Raw genomic sequence first — 14,512 nt, forward strand, 5'->3', positions numbered from 1 at the left:
AGCGTAGAGTGTCTTGAGCAGACAGGCCTGGGTGGGGCTCCACAGCAGGGGCGGCTCTGGGGGGCAAGGAAGGCAAGTAATTCACAGAGAGTGATGGGAGGGGGCTGAGAGGAAAGAAAGCAAATTCTGCCTTCTTTACAGATCTGTCTAGGGCTCAGTGCCACCATTATACTTTAGAAATATGAACAATCAGTTATTTCCGGGTTTATTTTCTCCTCCAGCGTATATTGAGTCCATCAATCAATTTGTAGTTACTCTGAACTCTATCAATGTTCTCCCCAGTTTTCTTTCAGAAGAGAAACACACAGGCATGTTTTTCTCATGTAGGTATGATGTCACCAACATCATGATTCTCACATTGACCTTCAATCCTCATTAAAATGACATTGATGAAGAAATAATGTCACCTTGTTTTGTATAACAGTTTACGCTTTTCAAAGCCCTTTCCCGTAAATCCCTGGGTCCTCGCTGAGCCTAACGAAAATCACAGAGCGGGTATGCCGGGTCTACTTGACAGGAGTTCATAGCCAGGGACAATGAAATGGGTTCCAGTGCTTCGTGAAAGCCATGCTCACTCCAGAGAACGACCAGTAATAGGCCGCCAAGGAAATCCAAGAAACAACTTTTGGTGTAAGGATATCTTTTGGAAGTTTCATTTTCTTCTTAGTAAAGTTATTCTCTAATCAACATGTTTTAACTCTTATGATTCTAATTCAAGAGAGGTGGGAGCTTGGCTTTTCAAAACTTAGGGCTAGCTTCCATCGTGTTTTGTATTAATTTTTTCTCTATAAGAAACAAAGAAAATAGAATTGGATAGTTTATGCTGATGCAGGAAACTACTATTTGTCTATAAAATATGCAATATTGCACACAAGGCAGAGATTTAAAAAATATCTAAAGAAAGATTCCTTGGATTGGATGTGTCAGAGATTTGTCTATTTTTTTGGTTCTACCAAAGAATCAGCTTTTGGAATAACTTATCAGTTGAATTGCTTTAATTTATTTAAATTTATTAATGCATTTTAATCTTTTTTCTTGCATTTCTCTCTCTCTCTCTTTTTTTTTTTTTTTTGTGAGGAAGATTGGCCTTGAGCTAACATCTGCCAATCCTCCTCTTTTTGCTGAGGAAGACTGGCCCTGGGCTAACATCCATGCCCATCTTCCTCCACTTTACATGGGACGCTGCTACAGCATGGCTTGACAAGCAGTGCACACCCGGGATCCGAACCTGTGAACCCTGGGCCGCTGCGGTGGAGCGCGCGCACTTAACCGCTTACGCCACCGGGACGGCCCCTCTGGCATTTTTCTTAGCTTTTTAAAAAATATCCTTTGCTTAATTATTCATTTTGCTTTTCCATTTAATAAAAGATGTATTAAAATCTATGAATTTGCTAGGATAAGATCTTGTGGACCCTGATTTTCTGTACCATATTCATTAAATTTATATATGTGGTCTTTTTATTGTCTTAAACACCTCAATGGTACGTAAAGGAGATTCTGGTTTACTAATCTTTGATTCAAGAATTATTTAGGAAGATATTTTTCTATGATTCAAGTGGTTGAGATTTTGTTTTTATTTTGGCCTTGTTCTACCTTTGCCTATTAATTTCTAATTTTGCTTCACTTTAATTAGACATTTCAAAGGTACAATGGCTTCTTAAGCTTGAGTGAAAGGACTTAATAAGGGTCAAATAGGCAGAAATCAGTGCATTGTTTTTTGAAGGAATATGTGAATCAAGACATTCATTCAACATTCATTGACCACCTATTAAGTGCCAAGTACTCTGCTAGGGAGTGGGAAGTGGAGAGAAATAAGATTCCTTCTCAGTCCTCAAGAACCCTACAGGAGGGAAATTAATTTACTAGTGAATTAACAGAAGTTATATTCATTGTCTTTAGACTTTCTGATTCACTACAACACATCCAGTAAGATTGCTAAACTGCAAGTCTGGGTTTTCTTCAGAATGAAATAATTGCACAATTAAGGAACTCCTTTGTTTTCTAATTGTTTTCTAAAGGAACTATAAAAATTGTGGAGGAGGATTTTCATTGAAGCTAATGAACTCCAGCTGAGGCTCCTCACTGCACAGACCCCTTATAAGGCCCTGGCACTGGGTTCATGTGTCATATGCTTTTGTCAAATTTACAAAGGTAAGATTTTTCAATTCCTTTTCTTAATGAGGTTCTCCTGGATCTATCCCTGTGACAACCACATTCGTCCCTGCCATCTGTGTTACCAGGTAGCAATTTATTTAAAGGTCAGTGGATAACCTCTGTTGATTGTTTTTCTTTGGGAAGTTTACACTTATCTCTGAATAGTTAGTCAACTAGTATTGTTAACAACTTTATAGGTTTACATATATACTTAATGTTTTGTTGTTGCCACATATTATTAGAGCGTCTAACTCCTTGAAAGTCTTTCAGTTGTTCTAAAATATAGCCAAGAAACAAATAAAATTCTCAAGAAATTACCTCATCAACACCAATAAAATATGCCATAAAGAATTGAAATGTACAATGTCTGAAGAGCCTGAAAGTTCTTCCTCAATGCTTACTGCCTTGTCAAGATTGCATGATAAATTAAAAACTGACACTTGGTATTTTGGAAGACTAGAAAGGTGATATTAACAGTGAACGCTCAACAGTGAAAGATGCGAGCTCCTGGAGGACAGGGACTCTTGGAGAGAATTTATCCTTCTTGTATCTCCCGCTCCTGGCACAGTGCCTGGCATTCAGCAGGTGCTTAATAATACTTTTTAAATGAATGAAAGAAGAGTGATGGGAAACCCATCAGGAACTATACAAAAAGAGCCAGCATGGCTGAAGTTTTAGGCAATCTGTTACAATACAAAAAACAATAGCAAGACCTCAATTTTGAACAGTTAGAAAATATTGGGACTCAGAGAAGGCTGATTCTTTATACAAGTAGAGACTTCCTGTATTAATGACAAAATTATAATGGCCCTTTACTGGGACAACTGGACTTGACTATCACCATTTTGTGAAGACTGGTAGACTGACCAATTGATTAAAATCAGTATATTAATTATGGAGAGAGGCCAGCACCAATTAAATAGCTACATATAACAACATTTCAGGGGTAGCCTATGATTGCTGTGACCATCTGGTATCTGCAGGACTGCCATGAGGATGAAGGGTTGGACTCCACTTCTAACCGGAGCGGAGTGCTGCTGGTGACGTGTTGAAGTCCAGTATTTCTGCAATACTCTGGTAATTAGTTCCCATGAAAGGAGAGAATTTGGACAGACTTTTTCAAACTTTCAAACAACTGACATTTTGCTTCTTTCTTTTTGTTTTTCCCCAGAAGCAAATTTATTTAGCAATTTCTTTTCCTCTTCCCACCTCTCCCCTTCTTGCCCTGCCTCCTCTCCTCCCCACCAATGAAGTAAACATGTGATTTGAACTCAAAATATCATCATTTGTATGAGAGCAATTAGCACTTAATTTTAATTTACCTCCTGCACATATGGTGGATGGTTCAGCTGCTAGAATTTCGATGCAGGACTTCTTCAAAATCTAGGAGGGGAGGAAATCAAAAAGTCAAAACATAGCTTATTTTGTTAAAACAGAGAAGTAGCGTTTTGATTTTAGCTGCCAAGATAGGAAGGTTCAAGGACGTTATGTGGTAATGAGTGGGCGGGTGGGGGTAACATTGTTATCAGTATTGTTAATGTCAAACATTTAATGAGCCAGCATTGTGCTAGATGCTTCTGGGTGTCCCAAAAGCCATAAGAATTATTCATTCATTTGTTCTTTCAGCAGATATTTATGGAGTCTATGGTATGCCAATACTAGTTACGGAGAGGTTTAACATCTAGTCAGAGAAATGGGACTTATACTTGAAAAGGTAAACAACAATGCTGGTCCTATGTGGTAGGTGCCAGGGTGAAGGGGCAGAGAGTAGGATCTATGGAGTTCATGGGGGAGATCCTTGGGGCTGGTACATTGGGAAGGACTTCCTGGAAGAGGTGGGCACTGAGGGTAGGAGTGGAGAGGAAAGTTAGGGGAAGGTTAGGGTCCAGGCAGGGAATAGCATGAACAAAGGTGAGAAAATAGAAATACACAGACCTCTTTAGCTGGAGCAAAAAGAGCTTGAAAAATAGAAAAAAAAAGAGGAATAATAGATAAAGCTGGAGAGGTAGGATGGAGATGGCCAACCCTCTAGAGGAGATGCATTTTCAGATTACTCAGAGTTTCCTTTTTGTTCAAAAAGTCTGGAAGAATGTTGTGGGAGAGGGCTTTGAAGGTTTCTTGTGCCCCACTCTTCATGAGGACCCCCTAAGCCTTACTTCAGTGGAAATGTACTCTTCTCCCCAAATGAGAATCTTGTAGGGTTGAGTTGAGAGTCTGGGGGAACCCCATGACTGCACAGGGAGTTAATAATGAAGGCTTCTTCTGGCCAAATCAGAGTATCTGGCTGGTAGGACTTTAGCTTCTCTCTACCATTTATGAATCCCACCTCTTGTTGAATATTGGTTCTAAAATTTCAACCAAGCATTTTTAACAAGTATAGGACACTGAGTTAATTTACCAAGCATATGCAGTATCTTTATTTGGGCCTTACTTAATTTGGAAATTGAGATGGTTCAGAGGGCTGAAGGAAACCACTTCTCTATTTATGAAAGAGGCATTTGTTAAAGGAATTAATAGCGACACTATAAAATTTAAAGTCCGTAAAAGAAAAAAGCATCTTTTGGCATTGGGAAACACCGATTTATTTGTATTGACATATTTGTTTATATATGCTTTTTTGTTCCAGCTTAAGTGATACATACACTACAAGATACATTCAAATAGAAGATACGATACATCACAGAAGAGGAGGAAATGGATTAAAGGGAAAATAAGGGGAAGATGAAGTAAAGAGTGAGAATAGCATAGAAAAAATATACTCTGAGGAGCTCATTTTCTTGCTAGGAGTGGCTCATGGATTTAGTTCTAAGCTTTCTAGTAGCAGATGAGGACAGACAATATTTATGAGACTCTCAATTTGTCTCAGAATAAAAACAAACCAGTTTCTCAGGAGATATAATATTTACCCATTCCAGAGAGAAATCTGGGCGTCCTCATAGAGAAGCATTGTGAAAGGAAATGAACAACTTGCTTCAGAAAATCTTTATCTGATGTAGATGACAAAACATTCAAATGTATTCATTGAAACTGGTTTCCTCACAACCACATATTTTAGATACCTCTATATACCTGAAAGTCATAAGAAGCAGTATTTCTTTTTTTGACAATTCTAAAATTTAGATTTCCAGCTACTTATCCCGACATTCCTTCTCATTTTTGTACAATTTAAAGGCATTTTCATACTTTGATTCCTTTATTTGTTTTCAGGTTCCGCCTGATTCCATTTGTTCCTTTTTGTCTGCGTTTGCCTTATTTCTTCTGCCTCTGGCTCACCCAGCCACCTCTGCCCACCTTAAACACAGAGCAGCCTCAGTTTCCCTCTTGTCCCTGAGCCTGTTCTGACTGTAGCACAAAGCACAGGTACCAAACTCCCCATGTTCTGTACCCATCTCAGTTAGAGTCAGTGGTCCTCACACACCTGGCTCTGGGGACCTGGTATCACCACTGAGCTCCAGAGTTCCCTTCACTGTCATTCTGTCTTGGGATCAGGGACCCCAAGGATACATCCTGGGCATCCGTGTTTCCCTGCTGGCTTCTCCATCCCCCCCTTTCCAATGGTCGATCCAGGTCTTTAGGTCTCTTACGTATACAGCAACATCCTAGGACAGGGGCTTGCTAGGATCTTGGTGTGTGGTGACTCATATCCCAGATGACAACTGCCCTACCTGAATTGTGATGACTGTCTACCCCCTCCCCCCCCAATTTGCTGCCATTGGGCTCTTTCTGACTGAAGGGCCATCTCAGCCAGTGGTTGCCATGACTGAGGGAGGCAGCCACTCCCTTCAACACGTCCTCAGGCACAAGTCCCCAAACAGGCCACACTGGAAGAAACAGAATTAACCCACATGGAGAAACTTATTAATTAGTGGCAATTGAAAAAGACAAAGCTATTTTTTAATGTTTTAAATAAAATTCCTCAGGCATTTGACATCTCTTAATAAATCATTTTATCATCCACGGCTAAAGACTTCAAAACAGTCCAAGAATAAAAATTGAGCTATTGGATCTATCCTGTCCCCACTCCCCAAACTCCACCAAGACACATAAATGAAATTTTCACCAATGTAAGTTCCTGACTTTTGAACCAACGTTTTTGAACCAACTCTAATACTTAATCAGGGGTTGGTAAAGGAAACACCCAAGAATCTTTGACCACGAAGACACACTACCAGGTTTTGTCATGATAAACACATGCTGTATTATTCTCTCAAAGTGTCTGCAATTAGCTGATAAATCTAAGGAGTGTATGATGAGCCAAAAAACGTCAGCTAAGCGCTGTGATTCAATCCAGTAAAAACACAGCTTTCCCAGTCTTAAGTTAAAACATCTGGAAGGGATGCATTGCAGCCAATAGAGTAAATTTTATCAGTGAGGGGGATGGGCAGGATTTGTCTGGGACTGTGGCTTCTATTAGTTTGAAATGTCTGGTTTCAAAAGGTAGAAAGTCACAATGGCATTGGGTGAATTTGGGGGGTTCCCTTGGTTATTAGTAGCCCAGACTGTGTGGTAATCAGTCTGTCTGGACTGCAGCAGACAGTAGATCAGATTAGGGACTGGAGACTGGATGGGGGATGAGAGGCGGAGGATCCCTCCCCCCACCCCCGACAGTGGTAGCCACATAGGAGGTGTGGACACAGCACTGGGAAATGCTGAAGGGAAATCGCTAGATGGAGTGGAAGGGACTCACAAGGGTCAGGGTGACGTCCAAGGCGAGAGTATACTTGACCTCTAATGGAGACTGGGCTGAGACTAACAAACGCCTCAAGTATAATCCAATATGAGGAGTTGGGTCCTGGCCCTGGTCCTGTACCTAACTGACCTATGGTCCTTGACAAATTCTTTAACTTTTCTGAACCCCAATTCTGGAGAACAAGTTAACATACTGAGTAATAGCTTGGAATCTGGAATCAAATTGTTTGGGTCAACTCACTCATGAGCAGTGTGACCTTGGGCAAGTTCCATAACCTTTCAGGGTCTCTGTTGCCTCATCTGTAAAAGTGGGATCAGAACAGTCCCCACTGCATAAGATTGCTGAGCTGGGAAGATTAAATGAGATAATACAGGCAGAGCCCATAGCACAGTGCCTGGAAGTCCTCAACTAATGGTAGCCATTATTCTTAAGAACTTGGGCTCTGGAGACAGATGAGATAGATTTGGGCTGTGAATAGATTTATGTTCAAATCCAAACCCCACCACTTACTGGCCATGTGGACTTAGACAACTTATTAAATTTCTGAATCTCAGTTTCTTTTTCTGTCAAATGGGAATAAGAAAAATACTGACCTCAAAGGGCTGTATGATGATAAAATGAATAATAGGCATGAATGCAGAGATATTTAGTTTGTAAAATCAATTGGACTTAGGTGGCAAAATTCATGTTGGATTGGAGAGTGAGGAAGAGAATGAGATCAAAGAACACTGACAAGGTTTTTGTGTTATAGACAGAACTAGACAGATGTGATTGGTTAATAGATAGTTATTTGACAATCCTTGGGCCACCAGCCAACAAGTGCCCTTCATGAGAATAAGACACCAAGAAATGTGCTCAGAACAACCTTAGTAAAGCACTTAGGAGAACTTCTGGCATATGTTTGGTTCTCAAACAACGGTAGCTGTTACTATTATTTTTGTTATTACTACAGCTATTATTACTACTCTTGGGCAAAGACGGTAGCTCATATGTGCTTCTATTCCATCACCCACTACGGGCCTTGTGCTTCGTCATATTTGCTGAAAAAAACCTGGAAGATGGCTAATAATATTTTCCTGCCACCTTTTGGACAGATTTCAAAAAGGAGATATATGGGAAAGCATGTTTGAAATCCACAAAGAACTATAAACGTAATGTGTTGCTACTGGTTACTTTTGCACATCTCATTAGGTTGTTCAGGGAGTCAGAGAGGCAGCAGATGTAAAAGAACTTTGCCAAGTAATAAGAGCAATTTAATATATTTAAAGTGAAATCCATTGTGGACCAGTCCAGGTTGCATACAAGAGTTTATTTTTTGGATTCTAAAAGTCTAAGGTCCTTTTTCATAGAGTTCTCAGTTTATGCAGAAATTTCTCAAGAATCCTTAAAGAACTGTGAATATTTGCACAGAGTTATCAGGAGCTCTTCCCTTACCATAGGCATACGTAATTTGTTTTTTCCTAGTTGCTCTGCCTTCTTCTCCAATAAACAACCAATCTTTATTTACTTGGCCATTTCCTGTTGGAGGATTTTTGTGGGTGTTAATAAAAGACCAGCTTCTTTTATTCATTCCTGGTATAAGGGCGTTTTGCTTCCACGCATCTTTCAGAAAGTCTTTCAGAACATGTTCCTTGTGTGTTTTATTTGTCATGAAGGGCACATTCTGCTGTTAAGATGTCTGGAGCTCGAAGTAGGCTGGCCCATGGGTGGTTAACTATCTATTGACCAATTACTTCTGTCTAGTTCTCTAAGACAAAAACCCAGCAGTTTTCTTGACCTCATTCTGTCACCCTCCAAATCCAATATAGATCTTGCCACCCAAGTCCTGATGATTTTACCAGTGAAATAGTTCTGTATTCATTCACATTTTAGTATAAATTACCAACCTTCAGAGGACTTATCATGGTTTATAATTATATATTTATTTTTTTGATTGTTTGGTCACTATCTATATTCCTCCTTAGATGATAAACTCCACAAGGGCAAGGACTGGATTTGTTTTTACCCACCTCTATATCCACAATGCCTAACCTGGCACACAGCGGGCAATAAATAAATATTTATTGAATAAACAAATGAATAATTGGCACAGTTTCTGCATGGCTTTATAAACTTACATTATAGCATATTATGTACTGGTTTTCCTTTTTCCCTGTAAATATAATCTTGGGGTCTTTTGAATACAAGGCCATATTCGGCATCTTATAATACCTCCCTCTTCTTATTAAGCACCACCATCTTTGGGGACTGCCTTCCCAGGAGGCCTATTTCAACACCTCCATTTTTTTAATGGCTTATCTTTTTAAACAGTAATGTTGTAGGTGTATCGTGTCCCCACATCTAAGATCTAGACTAGGCTGCTTTGTAAAAGGCCTTGATCCCTTTACTTGGGAAAAATGTAAAGGTGTGTGTTTGGGGGTTGGGGCTCAGGCTTCCACAGAAGGGCTACATACACTATTACAGCTGATGGCAGAATGCACATTGGATAAGCCTGGGGACCATTGCTTTTAGAAAAGGCCAGGCAGCTTGGGGCACACATCTGGCTCAACCATGCCTTCAGGACCGTTGAAAATGTTGCCCCCATGAATTCTGAAACTATTTGATCTCTAATAAATGTTAAAAAAAAAGTCTCCTTTCCTAACTAAATTCCACATTTAAAACCAATAGGCACCCCTATTGTTAACTACCCATATGATTTTAGATCCATGTCAGTTCTACAGAATCTGAACTTAAAATAAAAATTTACTATTACATACACATCTTTCTGGGATTCATATATGATTTTATGTATACTCATACATTATACCAAATAAATATTCCAACATGAAAGAAAACCATTTTTAAGGAGTTACTGAATTCTAGACATTAAAGCTCATCCTCAAAAAACATGCAAAAGTTTTTTGTCTGGGGGGTACCCAGTTCCCTAAATAAATGCTAGTCTTCTCTCGATCAGGTTCACACTCCAGGAGAGTCTGGTGTGAAGAAGCGTAGAACAAACAAGGTTCTGAAACTGAGGAAACTCATCTTTTTTCCATGAAACACTCTCCTCTCCTGTTTTCAGAAGGAAAGCCCAGATGGCTATGAACTCCAAAACGTGGTTTATTTAGTAAGATGAGCTTGTTCACCTCCTGAATATTGGCGAAGTCAGTGGCCCTTCTTGGGAGCTGAACCCTGCAGTGTTTCATTGGATTTTGTTCTAAATTCTGCTGTTGCTTTTACATGGGTCTTAACAGATTCCTAGATATCAGAGGAGGATCTGGAGGGGGAGTGGGTGACCTGAGGATTAACGAACATGCCCCTCTGCAATCTTTGTAACCTCCTCAAGGTATGGGGATTTTTATTACATTTGGACTTTTTAATAAGCTGAATAGAAATAATAGCTTAGTTAAAATGCCTGGCCTGAACGTCTGCAAAGTCTGAGTCTAATTAATGACTGCTGAGGCAAATAGTTTTTTAAAAAGATTTTGTGCTCACTACAGAAAGTACAACTGATTCTATTTATGTTTCCAGGCCTGCTAATGTGAATGGAGCCCCAAATGCCATCTTTCATAGATACAATCTTGGAAGAGAGAGTGGGGAAAGGGCTGAGGGGATTTTATAAGAAACAGAGCCACAAAACTGCCCACTTGTCATGTAGACCACGCAGTCCTCTGGGCTGCTTTATAATAAATAAATATGCACAGCACAGCATTGGGCCCATGGGAAATACGACAAAGGGGGCACTCTCTGTGATTACACAATTTAGCATCTGACCCAGAGGAATGGCGTATGGCATGAGAAAGATCCAAGTGCCGAGCGGTGGTTCCAACAATTGGTGCTGCTGGAGGTCAAGGCAGGGAGAGTTTATCGTGGAGGAGAGACCAGGGCAGGCTCCATGGAGAAGACTGAAGCAGGATTCAGACGGAGCAAAGGAGGAGGAGGTGTTTCCTCCAATCACAAATAAGCCTGACTTGAGAGATGGGCCTGTTGAAATGGGCCTCCTCCTCTGCTAGCTCTGGAAAGAGGATTAGTTTAGTAAAGACTGGTACTTTCCAGGACTGTGGGAATCTGACATAGGATTTTTTTTTTGTGAGGAAGATTAGCCCTGAGATAACATCTGTTGCCAATCCTCCTCTTTTTGCTGAGGAAGATTGGCCCTGGGCTAAGATCCGTGCCCATCTTCCTGTAGTTTATATGGGACACCACCACAGCACAGCTTGATAAGCGGTGTGTTGGTCTGTGCCCAGGATCCGAACCTGTGAACCCTGGGCCGCCGAAGCGGAGCACGTGAACTTAACTGCTACGCCACTGGACCAGCCCCTGATATAGGTTTTGATTGGAGGGAAACCCTTAGCAGTTCCTAGCGGAGTCTTGGAAGAGTAGGGATGGAAGGCCTGGGAGACAGGCTTTGCCTTTTGTCATAGCTTTGCTAGGGCCTGGGCCAGATTAGGAGCTACATTTCTTTCACTTTCCCATGAGTTGAAGGGAGAAATCAGCACAGGATATGGTTTTCATAAATAAAATAAATATATATACACCATGGAATAGATTTATTCCTCAGTTTCGCTGATCTTACAGCTTTCTTGATAACAAGGATGTTCATGCCAAAACTTACAAGAAATCCTTGCAAATATAGTTGTGTTTGCTCAATACTTGTTTTGTTGATCAAACACGCAGAAAACTCTATGCGCTGACTCACTCTGGCACTAATAGGAAGCCCAATGCAGGCTTAAATATTTATTCTAGGAAATGCTCCTAGACGGAGACGGCTTGGTGCCAGTAACTGGGTTCTCGTTCTCATAGACGGTGTGCCTGGTTCCAGGCACCGCCCTCAATTGTATACGAAGCGGGGACACCTGGGAGGAGTTGGCATCATGGTAACCGGTGTTGGGATTCAAAGCTACAGACCCATTTCAGTGCTATCTGAACCCAGCTTTCATGCAGGTTTCCGTTTCACTGCCTGAAGCACTTTTGAAAAGGCAAACAAAGACCCAGAAGGCCTGCTGGACCTTTGCTTCATATTTTCACTTGAGGGCTGGCGCTACATTCACCAGTTGTGGTCAGTGGAAATTCCCTGAAGAAGCCACAATAAGAGAAGGCAAAGGAATAGTTTCTTCCTTTACAGTTTTACTGGCTTAAAGGGCTACAATCTTCCAACCATCCAAATTTTGCCTTATAATTTTATCAACCGTATTCTGCAAAAGCAAGTAGGAATTCTGTGCTCAGAGGTAGAGGCCTGAGCATGTGTAGAAGGGAAGACTTCCTTTCAGCCTGTGTCAAGCTGCCAGCTTCTCATGATGATGGAATTTCACCCATCGAGCAGAAGTTGAGATTCTCAGAGGTGCTCTCCACCCCATAGTAAAAGGCGAAGAGCTCTCTGGCCCGCCCACGGTGCACTCAGGTCAGACCACATGGGTTCTGGTCTTGCCTCTGCTCTAACTATGTGAACTGCAGCAAGCCATTTCACATTTTTGGTCCTCAGTATCTTCTCTGAAATGGAGCTACTTCCTGGCCTACCCACATTATTCAGTAGAGCACTGTGGTCACTCACATCATGGGCATTAGAGAGAGACCTGGGTGTATTCTGGATCACTGCCCACTGCTGTGTGGGCTTCAACAAGTTAGCTAAACTCTCTGTTTTTATAGTATCTACTTCTATAGAAGGGGTAACAATATCTACATTAAATGGTGGTCATGAGAATTTGATGAGATGACTATGGAAAATGATTTGCACAAAATCTAGCACCTAGGAACTCACTAGATGATGGCTTTTCTTATTTTTATCTTCCTGAGGAATTACAGGTAGGAGAAAGCATGGGCTCTGGGGTCATGGAACTTGATTCCAACCTGTTCTCCCCCTTAGAGCTGTTTGCTCTTGGGCAGGTTATCTGAGCTTCAGTTTCTTCAGCTGTAAAATGAGAATAAGAATATTTTCGTCATGGGTTTGTTGTTATTTTCAAAGGGGAAAGAAGGAATAATGTTTGGCCCCAAAATAAGTTATTCATAGCTGTTGATTTCTTTTGCCTTTTCCCTATGTCCCACCGATGAGATACTAAAATGGAAAACAAGTGAGAGCACTTGGAAAAATAACACATTGTACAAATCTGATGCATAAGTACTTCTTCCTTAAAGTAGAGAAGATTGAGGAACAGTGAGAGGACCAAAACACAGGAATCAGATTGAGGAAGCAGCGAATCCCAGGACTTGAATCCATGCCGTGGGTAGTCAGCTGGTAACCCAGTGGTGATTTTCCATTTCCTCAGACATTCATGGCTGCATATTGCGGAAAGAGCAAGATCTCTGGAGCCAGACCTGGGTTCAAATTCCCTACTCCATCATTATGAGTGGGAAGACTTGCGGCAGTTTATCCAACCTTCTTGCACCTCAGTTTCCTCACCTGTAAAACGGGGATAATAAGTCCTTCTTCAGAGAGTGGTTGTGGAAGTGCCTAGCAGAGGAGTTGGTGGAGAGAAGATGCTCAGTGAATCACAGGGATTTTTCTTCTTCACAGGCCTCATTACCATTGATCCTGAGGGTTTATTTATTCGTCATCTAAGGGGATATGGATAAAGCACCACCATCACAGATTTCCTGAGAGTCTCAATTTCACGCATGATTGTTCTATTGTCAGACTTTGTATCTGGCTATAGTTTCTCACTATCTTGGAGTAAAATACCATGGTCTTCAAGGCTCCCGTGAGTTAGCCTCTGTTGGCTTCTTCACTTCATCTTCTGCCATTCTCCACCTTAAGCACTGCTCTTCGTTCATCCTGCTATGCACCATCTTAGGGCTGTGCTTTGCCAGGAATTTTCTATCCATGTTCTTCCGATGAATAGCTTCATTTCATCCTGCAGGTCATCTATTCAGAGGATCCTGCTTCTTTGTCAACCCCTTTACCCTTCATCTCAGTAGTACGTTATTTCTTCTATACCATTTATCACAATTTTAATTGTACATATTTATTTATTTACTTGTTTTTATGTGTCTCTCCCACTAGACTGTAAGTTCCACCAGGGCAGGGTCTCCATCTGCTTTTCTTGTAACTGAATGGCCAGAGTCTATCATAAAAGGTTTTCAATGAGTACTTGATGAGTGAATAAATATTAGCTCCTGCATCTTGATTTGGGATTTAAAGATAAGGTCACCATGGGCTGAAAACTTTATGAACTGTTTGAGCTTATTGAAAGCTGCTCTGCACTCCTATTTTGGATAATTAAGCCGAGTCCTATTTTATTATGAGAAAATAACCAGCCCCCACACAACAGCCATGGGAACAAGCTGGAAAGGATGCTTCAGATGGGGGGAAAATTACCAGAGCTTTCTTTTCAGTATCCAGAAGGAGAAATGAACCTACTTCTTAAAAATAGTTTGCCAACTTTTAGGCCATAATTATTTCTGTCTGACTTGAGAAAGATGAGCCCTGCTACGCTTGTCCCTGTTTCTCTGTCCAAGCAAACGAATTAACAACTGCCATAAACATGGGTTTCAAGTATTGGAAGGATCAAAACCACTAGCATAACTCCAAGATAAAAGCTCACAAGAATGTTATCATTCAGCTAAAAGTTTGGAAACTGAATTCTCAAATATTTTTTTTCCTTCTTTGGGAGACTGTTTCCCTAAAATTTTTAAAACATTTTTGGAGTTATTTCCATCCTGGGGTGGGAGAGCTATACAAACATCTGGGATCAT

General features: G+C 40.8%; 1 protein-coding gene across 1 annotated transcript in view; it reads right to left on the reverse strand.

Moving 5' to 3' along the window:
• ANTXR1 (ANTXR cell adhesion molecule 1) overlaps positions 1 to 14,512 on the reverse strand; it is a 222,129-nt gene that overhangs the window by 145,350 nt on the left and 62,267 nt on the right. Inside the window, exon 9 of the mRNA XM_058551049.1 lies at positions 3,477 to 3,537. Coding sequence (XP_058407032.1) covers positions 3,477 to 3,537 — 61 coding nt within the window. The remainder of the gene's footprint in view (positions 1 to 3,476; positions 3,538 to 14,512) is intronic.

Source organism: Diceros bicornis, chromosome 12 (assembly GCF_020826845.1).
Source record: "Diceros bicornis minor isolate mBicDic1 chromosome 12, mDicBic1.mat.cur, whole genome shotgun sequence".
NCBI classification, from domain to species: Eukaryota; Metazoa; Chordata; class Mammalia; order Perissodactyla; family Rhinocerotidae; genus Diceros; species Diceros bicornis.